Here is an 18,648-nt window from a genome sequence, read left to right on the forward strand (position 1 = left end):
TTTAAATAAAGAAATAAAAGGTGGTGGTGGTGTTGGGGGGGGGAAGGGGATCCCAACAAATGTCCCCACAAGATCGAAACTCAAATAATCCCATCACTGTTAGAAGATTTGGTCCTCAACATGATATAAAAACATTCCCATCATTATCGTAGGTATGATGTGTTACTGTTTTTACCTGCTCACCCCAGTCTGTGTAGAACCAGCTCTTAGCACACGGCCCCATGTCACAGTTCTCAATGTCACGGGGACGAAGATTCATGTTGCACTCCTCATCCTCTACAATATCACCCACGTTACTGACGCAGTGCACCTCACGTGTTCTCTGACCTACACCGCAAGGCATGGAGCACTGACACCACACACACACGCATACAAGTGTAAGTGCACAAGTATATGATCATTATCTTCTTCTAGCAAAGATTCAAACGTAGCACATTGTGTTTGTGCCCTGGACAAAAAGATCAGCCAACATTTCAGAGATTTTCTTGAGATTTTGTGTTCTGTTCTTACTTACAAGTGTAAGTGCACAAACACACGCAAATGTGTTTTCACACAAAAAACCCTAAAAAGACAGACTCACTAAGAGGGATACACTGTAACACCATGCGACATTGTTTAACTGAGTAGCTTTTGGGAATCCAGTTTTTTTTTTTTTTTTAACTGACATCCCATAATCCCATGGACTCCTGAGTGAAGACTGTGGTGTGATGAGCAGCTGTCACTCACAGAAGTCCACTCAGAGCGAATCTGCCACTCGCTGCAGATCTTCAGCTGACAGGTGCTGCTGCTCTCGGGCCGCTCCAGGTGTTCGCAGCGCTTGGCGGGCACGGTGAGGGTGCGGTTGATGTAAAACTGTCGGCACAGGATCTGTCGGTGCTGCATGCCGAGGCCGCACGTCTTACTGCACTCGGACCACACACCGATATCCCAGCTGCTCGAACACAGAATCATCCAGCATAGTCAAGCTATTCGTTACAGCTTAGTTCTGTAAGGAATGAAACACTCCTTCATGCTGTTATAGGAAAATAATCAACAACAGGGTGGAAAAATGGAGTTCGCATTACCACCCAATAGTTGATTGTTTTCCAATAATAGCAGAGGCTGAAGCGTTTTATTCCTCTTACTCCACAGCAATTATGGAGCCAAAAATACAGTTCTTTTTAAATTTATTAAAGAACACCACATTTGATCCATTTATAGTTACACTGAATGTTAATTGTCCACAAAACAAGCTAGTTCATGTTATCCGTCTTAAAGATGGAGCTTTACTTCTGACTTTTACAAAGCGCCGACACTGGAGACTCCTTCCATAAATGCTGCATAAACGTCTCCTTAACGAAAGCGTCACCATATCAACAATTACACACGGTTTTTAATCCGTTTATGTAAAGCGTCTGTTGTAGAAGTCCCAAGTTGTTTTATGATGTATTGGAACATGTGCACTAATATAAACCTACGATTTGTCTTACAGCCAGAACTACTGACAGTGAACACGCTCTGACCAATCAGAATCGAGAGTACAACAGCGCTGTGGTATAAATAAGAACATCTCAGTAGTCCTGGTTTTGGTCTCTACTGTATAATTCGGTAAGAGATGCCTTATGGGAATGGTCTGTACTGTATATATGTATATCTGTGTGTGTGTGTGTGTGTGTGTGTGTGTGTTCTCACAATGCGGGACATGGCTGGACATTGCAGGGCTCCTCCTGTGTGCTGGGTTTAGTAGCGCTGTCACAGTGACTGTCAGACACACGCTCGTGAGTGACTCGATGCACACAGCCAAACACAGTATGCCTGATTCCTACACACACACACACACACACACACACACACACACCCACACACACTCTTACTAGCTTCTACTATCTGTATATACCTAATAAAGTGCCATCTCAGTATATATAACTAATAACAACTAATAAACAATGTAGATGTCTTCTCATTTTCGTCTGTCTAGAAATTTCATAGCCATGTTTTCACCAATCTGTCAAGATCTGTCAGAATTAAAACTTGTGATTTTATCATCTATAATGGTACAACAATAAGAATAACAACAGGAATACTGTATAACTAGGCCTATGTCATATACTATCGTATAAATCTATCGTATAAAAATGCATTCACAGTAAAAATAAAAAAAATAAGAAAGAAACCCCAGCAAATCTAGTTTATGAAGCTTTCTACAGTATATAGGCTCATTTAGGACCATCATTTTGCAAAAGTTGTCACTTGGGACAAAATGGCATTTACAAGAATGGAAATTATAGATACCAGTAGTAAAACTATGCAAATTTTATATAAATTCAGCTTTAAAATCTGTGAATCGCATGCAAAGTATTTGGTTCTGACCTCTGCCACAGGAGACGCTGCAGTCAGTCGTGCCCGTGAGTTTCCAGTTGTGTTCTCTGTGCCTACGAGGCGGTACCTGGTTTTCAGGTACGTGAGATGGCCTTCTGCCATACTGATCATATTCCACCCCATCGGTCACTGTGTTACCTACAGAAAACAGGGTCCTGATGTACAAATGACCTTCAGATTACTAACAAACTACCTACCGGAAGGTTCCATGTTACATTCAGGGTTAATGTTCGATGCAGGGTTGGGGATTGAGTTATATATAAGTATGGGATTTGGAAAGGATAAAATGTCTGTTGATTAATGTTAGTTTAATGTTAGTTTAACGTTAGTTTAAGAGGCATTTGGGGATCAAATCAAATTTAGGTAAAGACATGTTTAGTGTCCAAGTTTTTTTGCTTATTTAGTTTTACACTGAAGCTAGAAGGCACCACATGGGTGATCCCACGACTGAGGTGCTATGTGTGTCCCACTGGTATTACATTTACAAATCTGTACGTAATGTAATACTAGAAGACATCTTAAACGCAGGTAAAGTGAACGTCACAACAACTAACGTGAACAGTTTAAATATATAAATTACAGCAGCACTTAAACTACACTTTACATCGAAATTATAATCAGTAAAATATTTCAAAAACATTATCGAATAACAGTATTATTTTTGCACGAGCGTGTGAATCCATTTAACATCGTATCCCCGAGTCATCTCTTACAGATTATGAAAAAAAAAAAAAAAAAATGTGCATTTTAACTGCATCTCAGCATTCACTCAACCCTGAGTTCCAGTGAAAAATTAAAGAAATGCCTTGATTTATTGATTATTTTCCCCCCACAGCGAACCATTAATTTAAGTACAGCACATCCATAAAGTGTTATAGTGTGCAGTGCTACACTAGAATGTTAGTTGTTGTTATGAAGCGTGACGATCAGATCAGCTCACCCTCCTCCGTGTCAGTAGCCACGCTGACGGAGTTCTCAGAAGGAAGGATGTACTCGTAGTGCACTCTAGGATTGGGCTGCTGGTAGATCATCTGAATGACAAAACCGAGAAGAGAGGAGACACTATAAAACGAGTGCTTCTGAGCCAAGCAATGTAGAAGACTGTACTATGACAGTGAAGGTTTAACTAGAATAATTGGTCAATCAATTTTAAATTCCAACTTGGGCCACTTTTATATGTGGTACCGAAATCCAGTACATATCTAAAGTGTCCCGAGTTGACACTCAGATCAAGCACACTTCACCATTCACAAACTATACCCACGTTTGGTAAAACAAAAGCCAGCACCTTTTTCCCCTTTCATACTGCTACTGTATCCCTCACCACAGCAGCAAACAGCACATGACTCCTACAGGGCCTTATACTCTGGGAAAGTTCCTCGTATTCAGAGTCGGGTTATGATTACGGTTAAGACGTCCCATTCAGAGTACTAAAATGCATTCAAGGGTGCCAGTGTGTTCACTAGTGCGTCAACCACAGCCTTTACACCACTTTAAGCAGTGGTTAAGATGCTGGGTTACTGTTCAGAAGGTCAGAGGTTGAAGCCCAAACATTGCCAATTTGCCACTATTGGTGCCGTATCATCTCTTTCTAAGAAGAGAAGAATTCCGCGGTACTTTAATGTATACGTAACAAATAAAGGTTTCTTAAGGTTTCACTTAACCCGGGGGAAAAAAAATCAGCGATTGAAAATGTGGACGTTTCAATTAAAAAAATTTAAAAAAAGATGAAAAATCTAATCTAAAGCTAATATATTGACAATACTGGATATTGCTGCATGAATAGTTCTAGATGTAATCATCACAGGACACTGCAAATTTAGTTTATTTTAACAAAATGGTCCACACAAATGAATGAAGTTTTGCGATACTAAAGCGAGGTCATTAAACTGTGTGAGGCTGTGCACGTCAATCAAGTCTGAATACATCCCATAAAGATTGGTCTGCGAATGTCACTCACATAGACGTCCAGGATCTCATCGGTCGGCCCTTCTGCTAGAAAGGACTCTCCGGCAGTGCTGCTGATCTCATTGGGCCGTCTGTAAGTGAACATCGTCCCTCCTCCTTCGTACTTTCCAGGTCGGTCGATGGCCCAGTTTCCGTTAATGATGGAACGTCCAGAGCGACTCCGCAAAGCTGCCAGGAAAACATAAATGACACGCTAAAACTGGAAGCTTGTGGCGAGCTGTTGGAGTGGGTGTACTGGTTTGTTTCCTCACAACTAATTATGGTGACTTTGTGAAATTTGACACTAGCACATCATCTAGCGGTCTCAGTTCTTTCTGTGACGCAGGAATTGAATGATATTACTGTATGAATGTGTGTACAGTATCTCACAAAAGTGAGTACACCCCTCACATTTTTGTAAATATTTGATGATATCTTTTCATGCGACAACACTGAAGAAATGACACTTTGCTACAATGTAAAGTAGTGAGTGTACAGCTTGTGTAACAGTGTAAATTTGCTGTCCCCTCAAAATAACACAACACACAGCCATTAATGTCTAAACCGCTGGCAACAAAAGTGAGTACACCTCTAAGTGAAAATGTCCAAATTGGGTCCAATTAGCCATTTTCCCTCCCCGGTGTCATGTGACTTGTTAGTGTTACAAGGTCTCAGGTGTGAATGGGGAGCAGGTGTGTTAAATTTGGTGTCATCGCTCTCACACTCCCTCATACTGGTCACTGGAGGTTCAACATGGCACCTCATGGCAAAGAACTCTCTGAGGATCTGAAAAAAAGAATTGTTGCTCTACATAAAGATGGCCTAGGCTGTAAGAAGATTGCCAAGACCCTGACACGAGCTGCAACATGGTGGGCAAGAGCATACAGCGGTTTAACAGGACAGGTTCCACTCAGAACAGGCCTCGCCATGGTCAAACAAAGAAGTTGAGTGCACGTGCTCAGCGTCATATCCAGAGGTTGTCTTTGGGAAATAGACGTATGAGTGCTGCCAGCATTGCTGCAGAGGTTGAAGGGGTGGGGGGTCAGCCTGTCAGTGCTCAGACCATACGCCGCACACTGCATCAAATTGGTCTGCATGGCTGTCGTCCCAGAAGGAAGCCTCTTCTAAAGATGATGTACAAGAAAGCCTGCAAACAGTTTGCTGAAGACAAGCAGACTAAGGACATGGATTACTGGAACCATGTCCTGTGGTCTGATGAGACCAAGATAAACTTATTTGGTTCAGATGGTGTCAAGCGTGTGTGGCGGCAACCAGGTGAGGAGTACAAAGACAAGTGTGTCTTGCTTACAGTCAAGCATGGTGGTGGGAGTGTCATGGTCTGGGGCTGCATAAGTGCTGCCGGCACTGGGGAGCTACAGTTCATTGAGGGAACCATGAATGCCAACATGTACTGTGACATACTGAAACAGAGCATGATCCCCTCCCTTCGGAGACTGTTCCGCAGGGCAGTATTCCAGCATGATAACGACCCCAAACACACTAAAGAAGCTGAGGGTGAAGGTGATGGACTGGCCAAGCATGTCTCCAGACCTAAACCCTATTGAGCATCTGTGGGGCATCCTCAAATGGAAGGTGGAGGAGCACAAGGTCTCTAACATCCACCAGCTCCGTGATGTCGTCATGGAGGAGTGGAAGAGGACTCCAGTGCCAACCTGTGAAGCTCTGGTGAACTCCATGCCCAAGAGGGTTAAGGCAGTGCTGGAAAATAATGCTGGCCACACAAAATATTGACACTTTGGGCCCAATTTGGACATTTTCACTTAGGGGTGTACTCACTTTTGTTGCCAGCGGTTTAGACATTAATGGCTGTGTGTTGAGTTATTTTGAGGGGACAGCAAATTTACACTGTTACACAAGCTGTACACTCACTACTTTACATTGTAGCAAAGTGTCATTTCTTCAGTGCTGTCATATGAAAAGATATAATCAAATATTTACAAAAATGTGAGGGGTGTACTCACTTTTGTGAGATACTGTATGTATATTTGACATTTTAGAGCAGCAGCGTCTGTTCTTTTGGATCTGACTCCGAAGCGTCGCAATGGCGTCTCGGTGATCTTTTCAGTAATTTGTTCTGACACACGGCGAGTATTTAGGTTTCCAGTTATCTAGTATTGACCATATAACTTTACGATGTAGCAAAATCGGCAGAGACATAACTTACAAATGAATTCAGTCAACAGAAGGCCTTCAGAGCAATGCAGCTTTCCAGGGAAAATTCTCCAGAAGTGTCCAACCTTGGTTAGACATCACCTTTGAGCGAAACCGCTGATCCGGCAGACTTTACTTCTCTGTCTTCCAGGGGAATCGGATTCGATCTGAACTTCTGAAAAGTTTCTGCATTGTCTGTTTGGATCGAGACTCCACCACAGCAGCATCTGCGTTTTTTGACCGTCTTTGACACCGTCGCCTTAACAGTGGCCCAATTTTACTGGAAAATTCTTCTGTGTAATTGAAGTGGCTGCTGAACTCACGGTGGGGAAAGGGGACACTAATGAAAGCTTGTTTATGTCCATGACCCCTAAGGCAGGAGAGGAAGGAGAGCGAACACACGGTCGTGTCTGCCGTGAGCCAGACACACTGCTGGGGCTCGACGTGGCTCTCATTAAAGCAATGTCTCCAACAATAAAGCACTGACATTCCTCCAGTCACTCCTCATATAGCAGGAGACTCTCGACCTCTTTGTCTCTCTCTCTCAAACACACACATACTGCCATTATAATCTCAGAAACAGATTTTTTTTTTTTACTCCGAGTGAAACGATCTGACTTTTAGTGAGAACGAAAGATTTTTGTGAACTCGTTCGAGAAATAACCACAGATTCTTTCACGTGCTCACAGTTTTATTTTAATGGAAAAATTCCACCACATGCACTCAGTATTTGTAGTTATTTTCATCGATTTACAGTTAATTATAACAGGCTTCTGCTGTATGTCATTAGTACTGATTAGTGCAGTTTATCATACTGTACATACATGCGTTGCTTAATGTTTTCTAAGTATGGCGCGGAGATGTTCAAAATAATAAAACGTTGCATATTAATATTAATTTATATTACTATTATCATTATTGAAGAAGTTTGTATCGAGCTAATTTATATCAGAAGTGCTGTTTCTGTTTTCTTTACACCTGAATGTGGAGAATTAGGTTCTGCGTGTGTGTGTGTGTGTGTAAACCTCCACTCACCGAGGTAATTTTGGCTCTTGACCATCTCAGTGATGTTGATTTTGGTGGCTCCCTGTGGGATCTCTACGATCTTGTGGTAGCCGACTTTGGACAGGCTGTGCTGGAACAGTCCAGAAACCAGCCGACACGCTGTGTTGTCCCCGCCGCACACACCACATTTATCCAGCACCTTGTCTGAACCCAAAAACTCATCACAACCTGGACTCTGTCAGACACAAGCAAAAAAAAAAAAAAAAAAAAAAAAAACAGACAGAAAGAGTGTTTCATATGAGGCATCTGCCACTGATTTTCTCACCACATGGTGAAAGTCCTTTTGCTGTGCTTGATGTGGGGAAAAGATGTTTAAAGATTTCAAGAGCGTAAAAGAATCACAGTTACTCTGACTGGTCATAGTCTATAAAAATTCATATGATAGAATTAGAGATGGCACTACGTAGAAATACAATGGTCCCCCCCCCAATACCGATACTGACAATGAACGCTTCACTATCAGCCGATAAAAATATCCATCTTGATATATTTTTCTTTAAAATACTACAAGTCTTTAAAATGATCTTTTTTAACCGAAGCACTTAAAAATACATAGCTAAAAACACGACTTACAAAACAACCGCTTTGATTTATTCAGTTAAACTCTTCCACACAGAATCGCTTGCATTGCAAAGGATTTCAGGATTGGTTTGAATTCATGCATTTTTTTTTTTTTCTCTGATGTCCGATACACAATCTTTTAACTGGTATCAGATCGATGCAGATCCTGGGTATTGGATTGTAGTCATCGCTAGGTAGAAAAAAAAATTTCGATATTAAATATAGTACGGATGTCCTGTATCAAAATATCCTTTAAAATATTTCCTCGAGAGTTAAAAAAAAAAAAAAAAATAGTTTACAGTTCTTTGCTTATTAAAAGCACCCTACCCTGAATAGAAACCCTTTTGTTGTACGGTTCTGCACAAAGCCTTGAAAGGTTTTACTCAGAAGTACAAAAACAGTCAGTTTTAATTCTTTAACAATGTATATAGAAAGACAAACAGAATTACAGACAGACAGAAAGACAGACAGAAAGCACTTCTATTAGCTAACTAACTATTTTAGCCTTCTATCTAACTTTAGATTTATTTATCAGTAATGCAGATAATGGAGAAAATAAAGCTCTGGTGATGAGGAAAATCAGAAAATCAAGAGAATTTGAGCTGCTTGTTTGGCTTTACTATATGCAGATACAGTTCAAATTGGACTTTAGATACACAGATGAGCCATAACATTAAAACCACCTGCCTAATAATGGGTAGGTCCCCCTTGTGCCACCAAAACAGCTCTGACGAGTCAAGGCACGGGCTCCACAAGACCTCTGAAGGTGTTAGCATCAGATACTTTAAGTCCTGTATGTTGCGAGGTGGAGCCTCCATGGATCGGACTTGTTTGTCCGGCACGTCCCACAGACGCTCGGTCGGATTGAGATCGGGGGAATTTGGAGGCCGAGTCGACACTTTGAACTCTTTGTCATGTTCCACAAACCGTTCCTGAATAATTATTGCAGTTTGTCAGGGAGCATTATCCTGCTAAGAGAGGCCAGTGCTATTAGGGAATACCGTTGAGATGAAGGGGTGTATTTGGTCTGCAGCAGTGTTTAGGTAGGTGGGACGAGTCAAAGTAACATCCACATGAATGCCAGGACTGAAGGTTTCCCAGCAGAACATCGCCCAGAGCATCACACTTCCTCCGCCGGCTTGCCTTCTTCCCATAGTGCATCCTGGTGCAATCTCTTCCCCAGGTAAGTGACACACACGCACCCGACTGTCCACATGATGTAAAAGAAAAAGTGATTCATCAGACCAGTTCACCTTCTTCCATTGCACCATGGTCCAGTTCTGATACTCACGTGCGCATTGTAGGAGTTTTCGGTGGTGTACACGGGGTCAGCATGGGCGCTCTGACCGGTCTGCGGCTACGCAGCTCCATACGCAGCAAGCTGTGATGCACTGTGCGTTCTGACACCTTTCTATTATAGCCAGCATTCACTTTTTCAGCAATTTGTGCTACAGTAGCTCTTCTGTGGGATCGGACCAGACGGGCGAGCCTTCGCCCCCCACGCACACCAGTGAGCCTTGGGCGCCCATGTCCCTGTCACTGGTTCACCGGTTGTCCTTCCTTGGACCTTGGACTTTTGGTAGGTACTAACCACTGCATACCGGGAACATCCCACAAGACCTGTTCTTTTGGAGATGCTCTGACCCAGTCGTCTAACCATCACAATACGGCTCTTGTCACAGTCACTCATATCCTTACGCTTGCCCATTTTCCTGCTTCATCAACTTCAAGAACTGACTATTCACTTGCTGCCAATATATCCCACCCCTTCACAGGTGCCATTGTAATGCGATAATCAATGTTATTCACTTGGCTGATCAGTGTATATGCACCAGTAAAATTATTTTTTTCCCACCAACTTTGGAAGCTTTGCTGTGACGAAACAGACCTCAAGTGTAAAACCACCCAAAAACTAAAAAAACAAACAAACCCCAAAACACATACTCATCAAAGAATTGTGAGGACACTAAACTTACAGTATATACAGTACACGGTCTTCCGCTATGTACCGAGACACAAGAAGTTACAGGAATAATAACGTCGTCACATTTATGCTAAGAATCCATATAGAAGAGAGAGGAAGATCTGAAAGACCCCAATAAAAACAACACTGTAAAAACATTTTAATTCACAATAAAACTACATAGTGGTAGTGGTTTTAGTCCAGCAAAGCAACCAAGAGCAACGTGAAGCAGAGAAACGATAGAAGACTGACAGGCCGAGGAGACACCGAGACACGTTGAAACTCACTGCAGGAATGAGAACTTTATTCAAACCAACAATCCAGAAATGATCCAGAATGACTTTCCATCTCAAAGCTGAGAACTTCAGTCTTAAAGATGTTGCTTAAGAGAGCTAACCTTCTAATCACTAGTGCAGAACCTCTACCTCTGATGTTCCACCGTCACCTTACCCCAAATATGAATCCCAAATGGGATTTAATGTTAACGGTTACATTTTTTTTTTATCTGTTGCATGAGTTATTAGGTCTTAAAGGCCTTAATGTTCTTTAAGTGGTGCTTAAAACACATAAACCCACACTCTGATGGCTGGAAACACTCCTGGACAATGATTTCCAGTCATAAAACACAAGCGAGAGACGAGAGCAACAAATAAACCCTAACTGACAAGATGATTTAAAATGGACCTCTGACTAAATAATCAAGCGCCGACACTGGAGACTTCCATAAATGCTAAGCAGAACGCTAAATATCGTTGTCGTTGCACAACAAAACTATATAAACCTTTTGTCACAGAAAACGTGACCATATCAACGCATTCTTATTCAATTTATGTGAAGCGTCTACCGTACGAAAGTGCGAAAGAGCTGTTACTATAGAGATATAGATAATGTATTAGAATGAATGCATTCATATTAACCTGTGACAGAAAATTATTATAGAAATAAAATTATAGAACATTAATCACCTTCGGACCGGTCAAGATAGCTAAGCATTTGTGAAAAGAAGACTTTTTTTTGGCTTCTCTATTAAATCCACCAAAAAATTGAGACATCTTTTTGTAAAAAAAACAAGCCTCGATGGCACAAAGCCTGAGAGAGGCTCTGATAGTTTCTCCTTTTGCCGAGCCTCCCCAGGGCCGAAGCTCACGTTTGACCTTAAAGCATTTCATTTCTCTCTCTACGATCTGCTCTCAGTGGGTGGTGGTACACCGTCAAGCTCCAGAAGAACTACCGATGAACCAAAGTAATGATTTAAACCTTCCCTGAGATCCATTTTCAGCTGGAGACGGTTAGACTGGTCGCTGATCATGGGCAGCTTGCCTCCCCTCGTGAATTCCTCACCATTAGTGCTGGAATAAATAGCAGTGGTGTCTGTATGTCCACTGTAAAAATCAGACTCAACTCAGATGGTGAAAGGAAAATTGTAGTCTTGATTTTATTCCTTTGAATGCAAGCATGCTTTATTTATGCCCATTCATCCTGCATCTCATATAAGTCATGGATAAATTCTATAAAGAGCTCAGTAGCTTTAATTAACCAGAAGAAAAAGTCCTCCGATGAACCAGTAAAACATTAAAATCCAATCACTTATAACTGATTTGTCTGGTTTATATGGACATACTTGACGTCTGAGTGAAAATGTTATTAAATGTTCTGCTTTAATTAAATTCCTTGCTTCTCTGAAGTACTAAGTACCAGACGCCTTTTACAGAAAAGCCACATCCTGAACTTTTCTGCACCAGCTACAGTGCGAGATTAAAATGAGATTCTCAGATGTGGCGTACTTTACGACACGTGTAGCTATAAGAAAGGTTGTGCAAATTTATATCAGATTGGCACGGCGCTATCGGTTCACTGGAGTACGAGCTCTTTGTTGTGTCTGGGCGGTCGAGTTCATGGTTTAGATATGCGAGCAAGGAAAGGTCAATGATCGGAGATACTTCTTGATTAGAATTACAAAAAATTATTTGTGCAGTCAGTCATGGTGGCCAAGCCTCATATGAAGACAGCCAAACCATCAAACATCGAATGTTTTCTACTCATAAGATCTCATAAGGAATATCTGAACCGGCTGGTCAAGTTGTCTGCAAATAAAAATGCTTCAGTTTAACGAGCTAGTCAAAGTATCAGGCAAAGAACTAACATCTTTAGCAAGTTTAAGACAATCTGCGCTAACTATATGTAAGCACAATCTCTCTGGATCTCTCACGGACACAGGATCGAACGTAAAACCTAACAGCCCTGTGGTTTCTGGCTGAAAAAGAATAGGAAAAATGCAACGATAAACACTATTCAGCATGTGAATATTACAAATTCATAAAATTCCAGATAACACCACATTTGAATGGTTACCTTTTAATGTTTCCTGACTCGTTTATGGACATAAATAAAATAATTTGATGCAGTGATTCATACAATTTTACACAGGCATTCATATATCCATTTTCTGTACTGCTTATCCTACACAGGGTCTGGAGCCTATCCCAGGTCACAATCACACACCCACACACACACACACACACACTACAGACAATTTAGAGATGCTAACAACACATGTCTTTGGACTGGGGGAGGAAACCAGAATACGCAGTGGAAACCCCCTGAAACACAGGACATGCAAGGGGCACAGGGCGGATGCGGAATTCGAACCCCCAAACACGGAGGGGCGAGGCAAACGTGTTAACCACTAAGCCACCATGTCCCACTGAGCGACGTTTTGTTAAACAAGCCATGTCATCAGCTAGCCGTCCCCTTTCAGAGCTAATGTCTCTAGCCCTGTTGCTAACATCTGGTCTGATGAGCTGCCTTCAGCTAAATAATTTATTTATAACAAATTTGTTATTGGCCACAATAGAGGATCTGCTACAGAAGCTGCACTGGGGAAATACAGACTGATATGTGGACGTTGTCTCAAAGCAGCTTTACAGATATATATATATACACAGGATAGAGATTTTAAAATGTGTGAATTCCGCGACGGTGGCGAGGAAAAACTCCCTAAGATGACATGAGGAAGAAACGTTGAGAGGAACCAGACTCAGAAGGGAACCCGTCCTCATCTGGGTCACAACGGATAGTGTGAAAGTAAAGGAAAGTTCATTATGGTTTAATATGAAGTCTGTTAGTTGAACTAGTCCACTGTTCACTAAAGGAGACCCGAGTGTAAAACCGTACGTGGTAATTGCAGTCTCAAGGCCATCGCAGCAACCGTAGTCCCGGCAACCACAGCGAGAACGTCCATGTGGAATTGAGGTCCAAAACTATTCCGTGGTAAAAATTCCCAAATTCCATGAAAAAAATACCTTACAAAATGTACAGGAATTTTTTTTAATTTTATTTTGTAGTGTTTCTAGTAAACTCACTGTCATACACTGTCAATTCAGACCTAACAATTTAGACCCAGTTGCCTTGATTCATTCACTGTGCTGCAAATGTGGTTTATTTATGCCCATTCATTCTGTTATTTATTAGCTAAATGATAAAAAACACCAACTGCATTTAATACAAGTAATAATAATAAAAAAACCTATACACCTCTTATTTGATTGAGAAATCATGTGGTTTGTGTACACCTTAAAACGCATAAATTGTGATTTTCTTCATGTTTATGTATCTTAAATTTTAAGTCTGGCACAAACATTTAATTCCAGCGCATGTATAGACACGAAATAATGGCAATAATAGAACTAACTAACTAACTAACTAACTAACTACACAATTACTCTCTATTTGATTCAGACGTAGCATGGTAGAAACATAAATGACTGCAAGATTGCACATATTAAGAGTGATAGCAGTGGGGGAAGCAGTTAGTAAACATTTTGGGATCTTTCAGTCCTAACTGTAATGGATCCAGAACAGCATCAGCTCATCTGGAAATACAATATTCTCATTACCTGAACTCAAGCTGAAAAATGCACTCACAAGACCATTCCAGCCAACCATTTATTACCGAACTGAACTTATACCATGACAGCTTGATATAAGATGGTAATGATATGACTCTGTGATATTCTCCCAACTGGAGAAGGAATAAAAGAGAAAAGAGAGTGCAGTCCCATATTTGTTTCATTACAAGCATTTAACCGATCAAAGAACAGCTGACTTTGCAGTTTCCTTCCATCTGTAATAAGCTGTGCATGGAGAGGAACTGCAGCTGCAGATGGCCGACTGTGACCATCCTTACAGACGTCCTACTACTGTACTGCAACACACTGTTTATTCACTAAAAAGGGTTGAATATAAGGATCAGTCTGATAAATATGGGTATCTCATGATCACAGACCTTAATTAAGGACTAATACACTGAGTGATGGGTCAAGACTTGAGCAGTACTTACATTTTTCTTACCTCATTACCCTTCCTTAGATCTTTAACAACTTCCCTCCTAATATTCCATAGTAGGAAGGACCTTAACACGGCCATCAAGACTGAAGATTAAAACCCAAGAAAAACAGATAATGTTCATGAACATAGATGGATTAACGGCACACGTCGTTACGTCACCGCGCCACGCCGTCCGACATTCCCGCCAGAATTTCACGCATCAACATACAGTTGGTCTTCGTTATGGAACCGTATACAGTTCTGGGTGTTTTTATTTATAATTTTTACGAACGCTTCAAGTGCAGTTAATTATCCGTCGTGCTATACGTGTAAATAGACGACTGCTTGAAGCCGTGGGTTGTGTCCCAAACCGCGTACTTGCCTACTATATAGTAGCTGAGATACATGTATTTCACTTCCTACTATATAGCAGGTAAGTACGCGGTTTGGGACGCAGCCGTTCTCTCTTGTTTGCCGTCAAACGGTTGTGTGTACGTGTCCTGTCACGCAATGCGGTGAAAACTCTCACACGACGTTAATAGTGTGATTAAGGTGTGTACGTGTCTGTAACGCACGACGATAATGCGACTGAAACAGGAATACTCCACACGTCTTAATTCCATTTGTGTTTACTTCGAGTACGACTTTAATCGGATTAAGGTAATTAAAAATTGCTGTTTACATGCTAGTTTCTTAATCAGAGTATCGTCTTAATCGGGTTCATATCGGATTATTGTCGTCCATATAAACGTACCGACTGAGACAATCTTAGGGCAATTTAGGGCGAAAGGTTTAACAGTGGCAACTTGGGGGTTCTGGGATTTGTATCAGTAGCCAAGAGCCATAATTTTTGAGTTCTTACTGCCAAATTATAGGGCTTCTTTTACTGTTTTTAATCAGTGTACAATGTTTTCCACCCTCTTAGACACAATACTCAAGACATTATCAAACTTAGTGAGTTGAGCCAGGTGTGTTAGAAGATGGAAACACAAACATTTGCAGTATTACTGCTTTGGAATTACAGTAACGGGTTCCAAAAACACCACTTTCAACAAGAAAGTTTGGCTTGCACGCAAGCCAAAGGTAGCATGTGATAACTCTTTACATGGCCTGTCAGATGGCACTTTGAAGGTGAGCTACAACAAACACAATTCTTTCAGATTTTCCTTGTTATTCCACAAACCCTTGTCTGGACTCTGCTGAGAATCGCAGTAGCACTGTTACTGCTCCAGTCTGGTTCGGAAACTCCACCGGGAGGTGAAGTCGGTGTGGTTTGGCCCAGACTGGAGCTCTAAACCTCAGCTATTCCATCCCATCCCATATGATCTCCTGCCAATGCTGCAGATTTTGTCCGTACAGAGCAGAGAGGTGAACAGGAGCCACTGCAACTTCAGGAGGTCGATGTTCAAGAAACGTGAGAAGGAATGCATTTGGCAAATGAGAAAAGGAACACGCGCCGCGTCCGTCACTGAAGATAAAACAGGATAAGCATAAAATGCAACAGTAATCAAAAATGTCAGACGTTTGTTCATCCAAACACAATATCTGATTTCAGAGTCACTAAAGATTGAACATACCAGATTGTTAGAATGACGATAAAAAAAATACACACGTGCTGCTGCATTCTTTGCACATCCTCCTGTCCCACTGCACTTAAAAGAGTCACGTCATGACATGACACTGTGTGTGTGTGTGTGTGTGTGTGTGTGTGTGGAGAGAGCATGTGGTCTCCACATGAGGACGTAGAAATCAACTACAGTTCTCTTAGTGAAGAACTGGACAGCACCCGTTTCTGATACAGTTTGCACTCGGCTAACATCTGTTGCTAGCATCAATGTTTTCGCTTGTAGGCATTTATTATTTAAGCTGATACAAACATATTTCATGGATTAATGGACTAATCTGTACCTTGAGATTTAAATTCTGGGTCACTTACGGTTCATTTCACTGGTACTGAATAATCAGCATTACTGTAAACTGGGAAGAAACTCATATATTACAATATAAAATTTAACATATTGTACATATATCAAATGAGTGTCAGAATACCGTTCTTCACAATGAAAGACATCCCAGACACAGCGACATGTTACAGCTAAAGGTATCGTCGTCTTCTACTGGGGTTCTCAATTGTCGGCATTCAGGGAACGCCACAGACATTCTCAGTACACGTTTATTTTATAAACGTAATCAAACGATTCACATATTAGACTCAATAAGTGTCAATAAGAATCGCAATAAGAAACAATAACGTTTGGCTATTTATTGGATCCATAGATCATTTTATTCCTGAACTTGGTCCAAGTTGATGTTATTTAATGGTGGACGACTTTTTTTTTTTGTAAGTTTGGGTTAAAACCATCCAATTCAAGTGAGCGGTCAAAAATACGATATGATGCACGGTGGTTAAAATTAGGCTACTAGTCGGTTTATATTTTCAGAAACTAAATTCCTCAGAAAATGTCAGAAAAATGTACAAACAAAAATAACAACTGCGAGTCCGGATTACAAAAACCGTATCTGTAGTTGAGACCAATTATGAATGGAGTGATGCAGGTGAGGTTGAGGAACAGTCAGAGCCAGAATTCACACACATACTGACACTGCTGACATTTCTACCACTGGATTGTTTTTTTCTCCAATGTTTTCTAGTGTTTCTGTTGGAAATAGTGGTTTAAACTAAACATACTCAGATAGTGCCATCGTGTTACACACCTGGAAAGTCCTCAATAATACATATAATAACCATGGGTTGTAACTTCCACCACTGTAACAAATTATAAAAAATCATGGACCCTGGCTTTGCTGTACAGACCCCACATGGTCCCCGGATGCTAGTTTGAGAATCTCTATACTATAGCCACGTATAGCTTTACAAGCTAACGGCAGGGGCTCTGCTCTTTCCTCACAGGAGCCCTGTTCACACCAACTGAAAACCTTCTCTTACATTACTCTATGTAACTTAAGAAATAGAACACAGTGGGGTTATATCCAAAACGGTAGGCCAAACATGTCGCTGCCAGGAGAAACATAAGTCACTAGTGGAAAGCTGTAAATCGGAGTTCCATATCAATGCCGATTAATAAGGCTTCTGGGGACTAACGTCAGGAAGTCTCCTCTTTCCAGCAGGAGAGGCCTATATGGTAGCAGGATTCTATTGTGAATAACATATGGGTTAATTCCCAGTAGAACATAGAAAACATATTAAAATGTTTAAACTGAGGAAATGTACCATTTTATGAAAACAAATAAGGTCATTTTGAACTTGATGGCCGCAACACATCTCCAAAAAGTTGGGACAGGGGCAACAAACGGCTGGAAAAGTAAGTGTTACTAAAAAGAAACAGCTGGAGGTTAATTGGGAACAGGTCAGTAAGATGATTGGGTGTAAAAAGAGTATCTCAGAGAGGCAGAGTCTTTCAGAAGGAAAGATGGGCAGAGGTTCACCAATCTGCGAAAAACTGCGTCTACAATTTGTGGAACAATTTCAGAATAATGTTCCTCAATGTAAAATTGCGAAGACTGAATATCTCATCATCTACAGTACAAAATATCATCAAAAGATTCTGAGAATCTGGAAGAATCTCTGTGCTCAAGGGACAAGTGTGAAAATCAATATTGCATGCCCGTGTGTGTGTGTGTGTGTGTATATATATATATATATATATACACACAGACACACACACACACACTCACGGGGAACCTGAGCGCTGTAACAATCCCTTGTAAGCACGTTCTGAGGCATGACGCCAAGGTTAGCATCACAGCATAAACACACAGCGCTAGTAAAATCGGCTAAAATAACCAGAACAGTGTTGATCCAACTGGTGCTATGGGCGTTGGGTTTCCCAAAAGCTCAGACACAAACCACACAGCAAACTGCCGTAAGCTCAAAGGTCATCTCTATGTAGCAAGTTTCTCAGAATATACAAGCTTCTCTGTAAAGTTTTGTTTCCTCCTCTCCTATGCTGATGATATATACGTATATATTTATAGATGGGTAGATGGATAGATAGACAGATTGAGTGAGTGAGTGAGTGAGAGAGAGAGAGCATTATATTTTTTTATGAGGTTTAGTTTTTGGGTTTTTAAAAATGTTTTTTTAAAAACAACAAAAAGAAAGAAAGAAAACCATGAGATGGCATTTTGGTGGCCCTCCCTCAGCTTGGTGTACATCAGTCAGTGTGTGGGCTGTAGTGACAGTTTAACAACGTGGAGGGTCAAACCATTTCTGAAGCCAGCTAACGGGAATCTTG

At 41.1% G+C, this 18,648-nt stretch overlaps 1 protein-coding gene across 1 annotated transcript in view; it reads right to left on the reverse strand.

Moving 5' to 3' along the window:
* The window catches only part of LOC128607001 (thrombospondin type-1 domain-containing protein 4-like), a 52,750-nt gene that overhangs the window by 7,141 nt on the left and 26,961 nt on the right, over positions 1 to 18,648 (reverse strand). Inside the window, exons 10-16 of the mRNA XM_053623602.1 lie at positions 7,513 to 7,717; positions 4,319 to 4,494; positions 3,299 to 3,389; positions 2,350 to 2,496; positions 1,672 to 1,801; positions 727 to 931; positions 176 to 349 (exon numbers count right to left, since the gene is read on the reverse strand). Of these exons, the coding sequence (XP_053479577.1) occupies positions 176 to 349; positions 727 to 931; positions 1,672 to 1,801; positions 2,350 to 2,496; positions 3,299 to 3,389; positions 4,319 to 4,494; positions 7,513 to 7,717 (1,128 nt within the window). The remainder of the gene's footprint in view (positions 1 to 175; positions 350 to 726; positions 932 to 1,671; positions 1,802 to 2,349; positions 2,497 to 3,298; positions 3,390 to 4,318; positions 4,495 to 7,512; positions 7,718 to 18,648) is intronic.

The sequence above is a fragment of the Ictalurus furcatus genome, chromosome 4 (assembly GCF_023375685.1).
Source record: "Ictalurus furcatus strain D&B chromosome 4, Billie_1.0, whole genome shotgun sequence".
Lineage (NCBI taxonomy): Eukaryota > Metazoa > Chordata > Actinopteri > Siluriformes > Ictaluridae > Ictalurus > Ictalurus furcatus.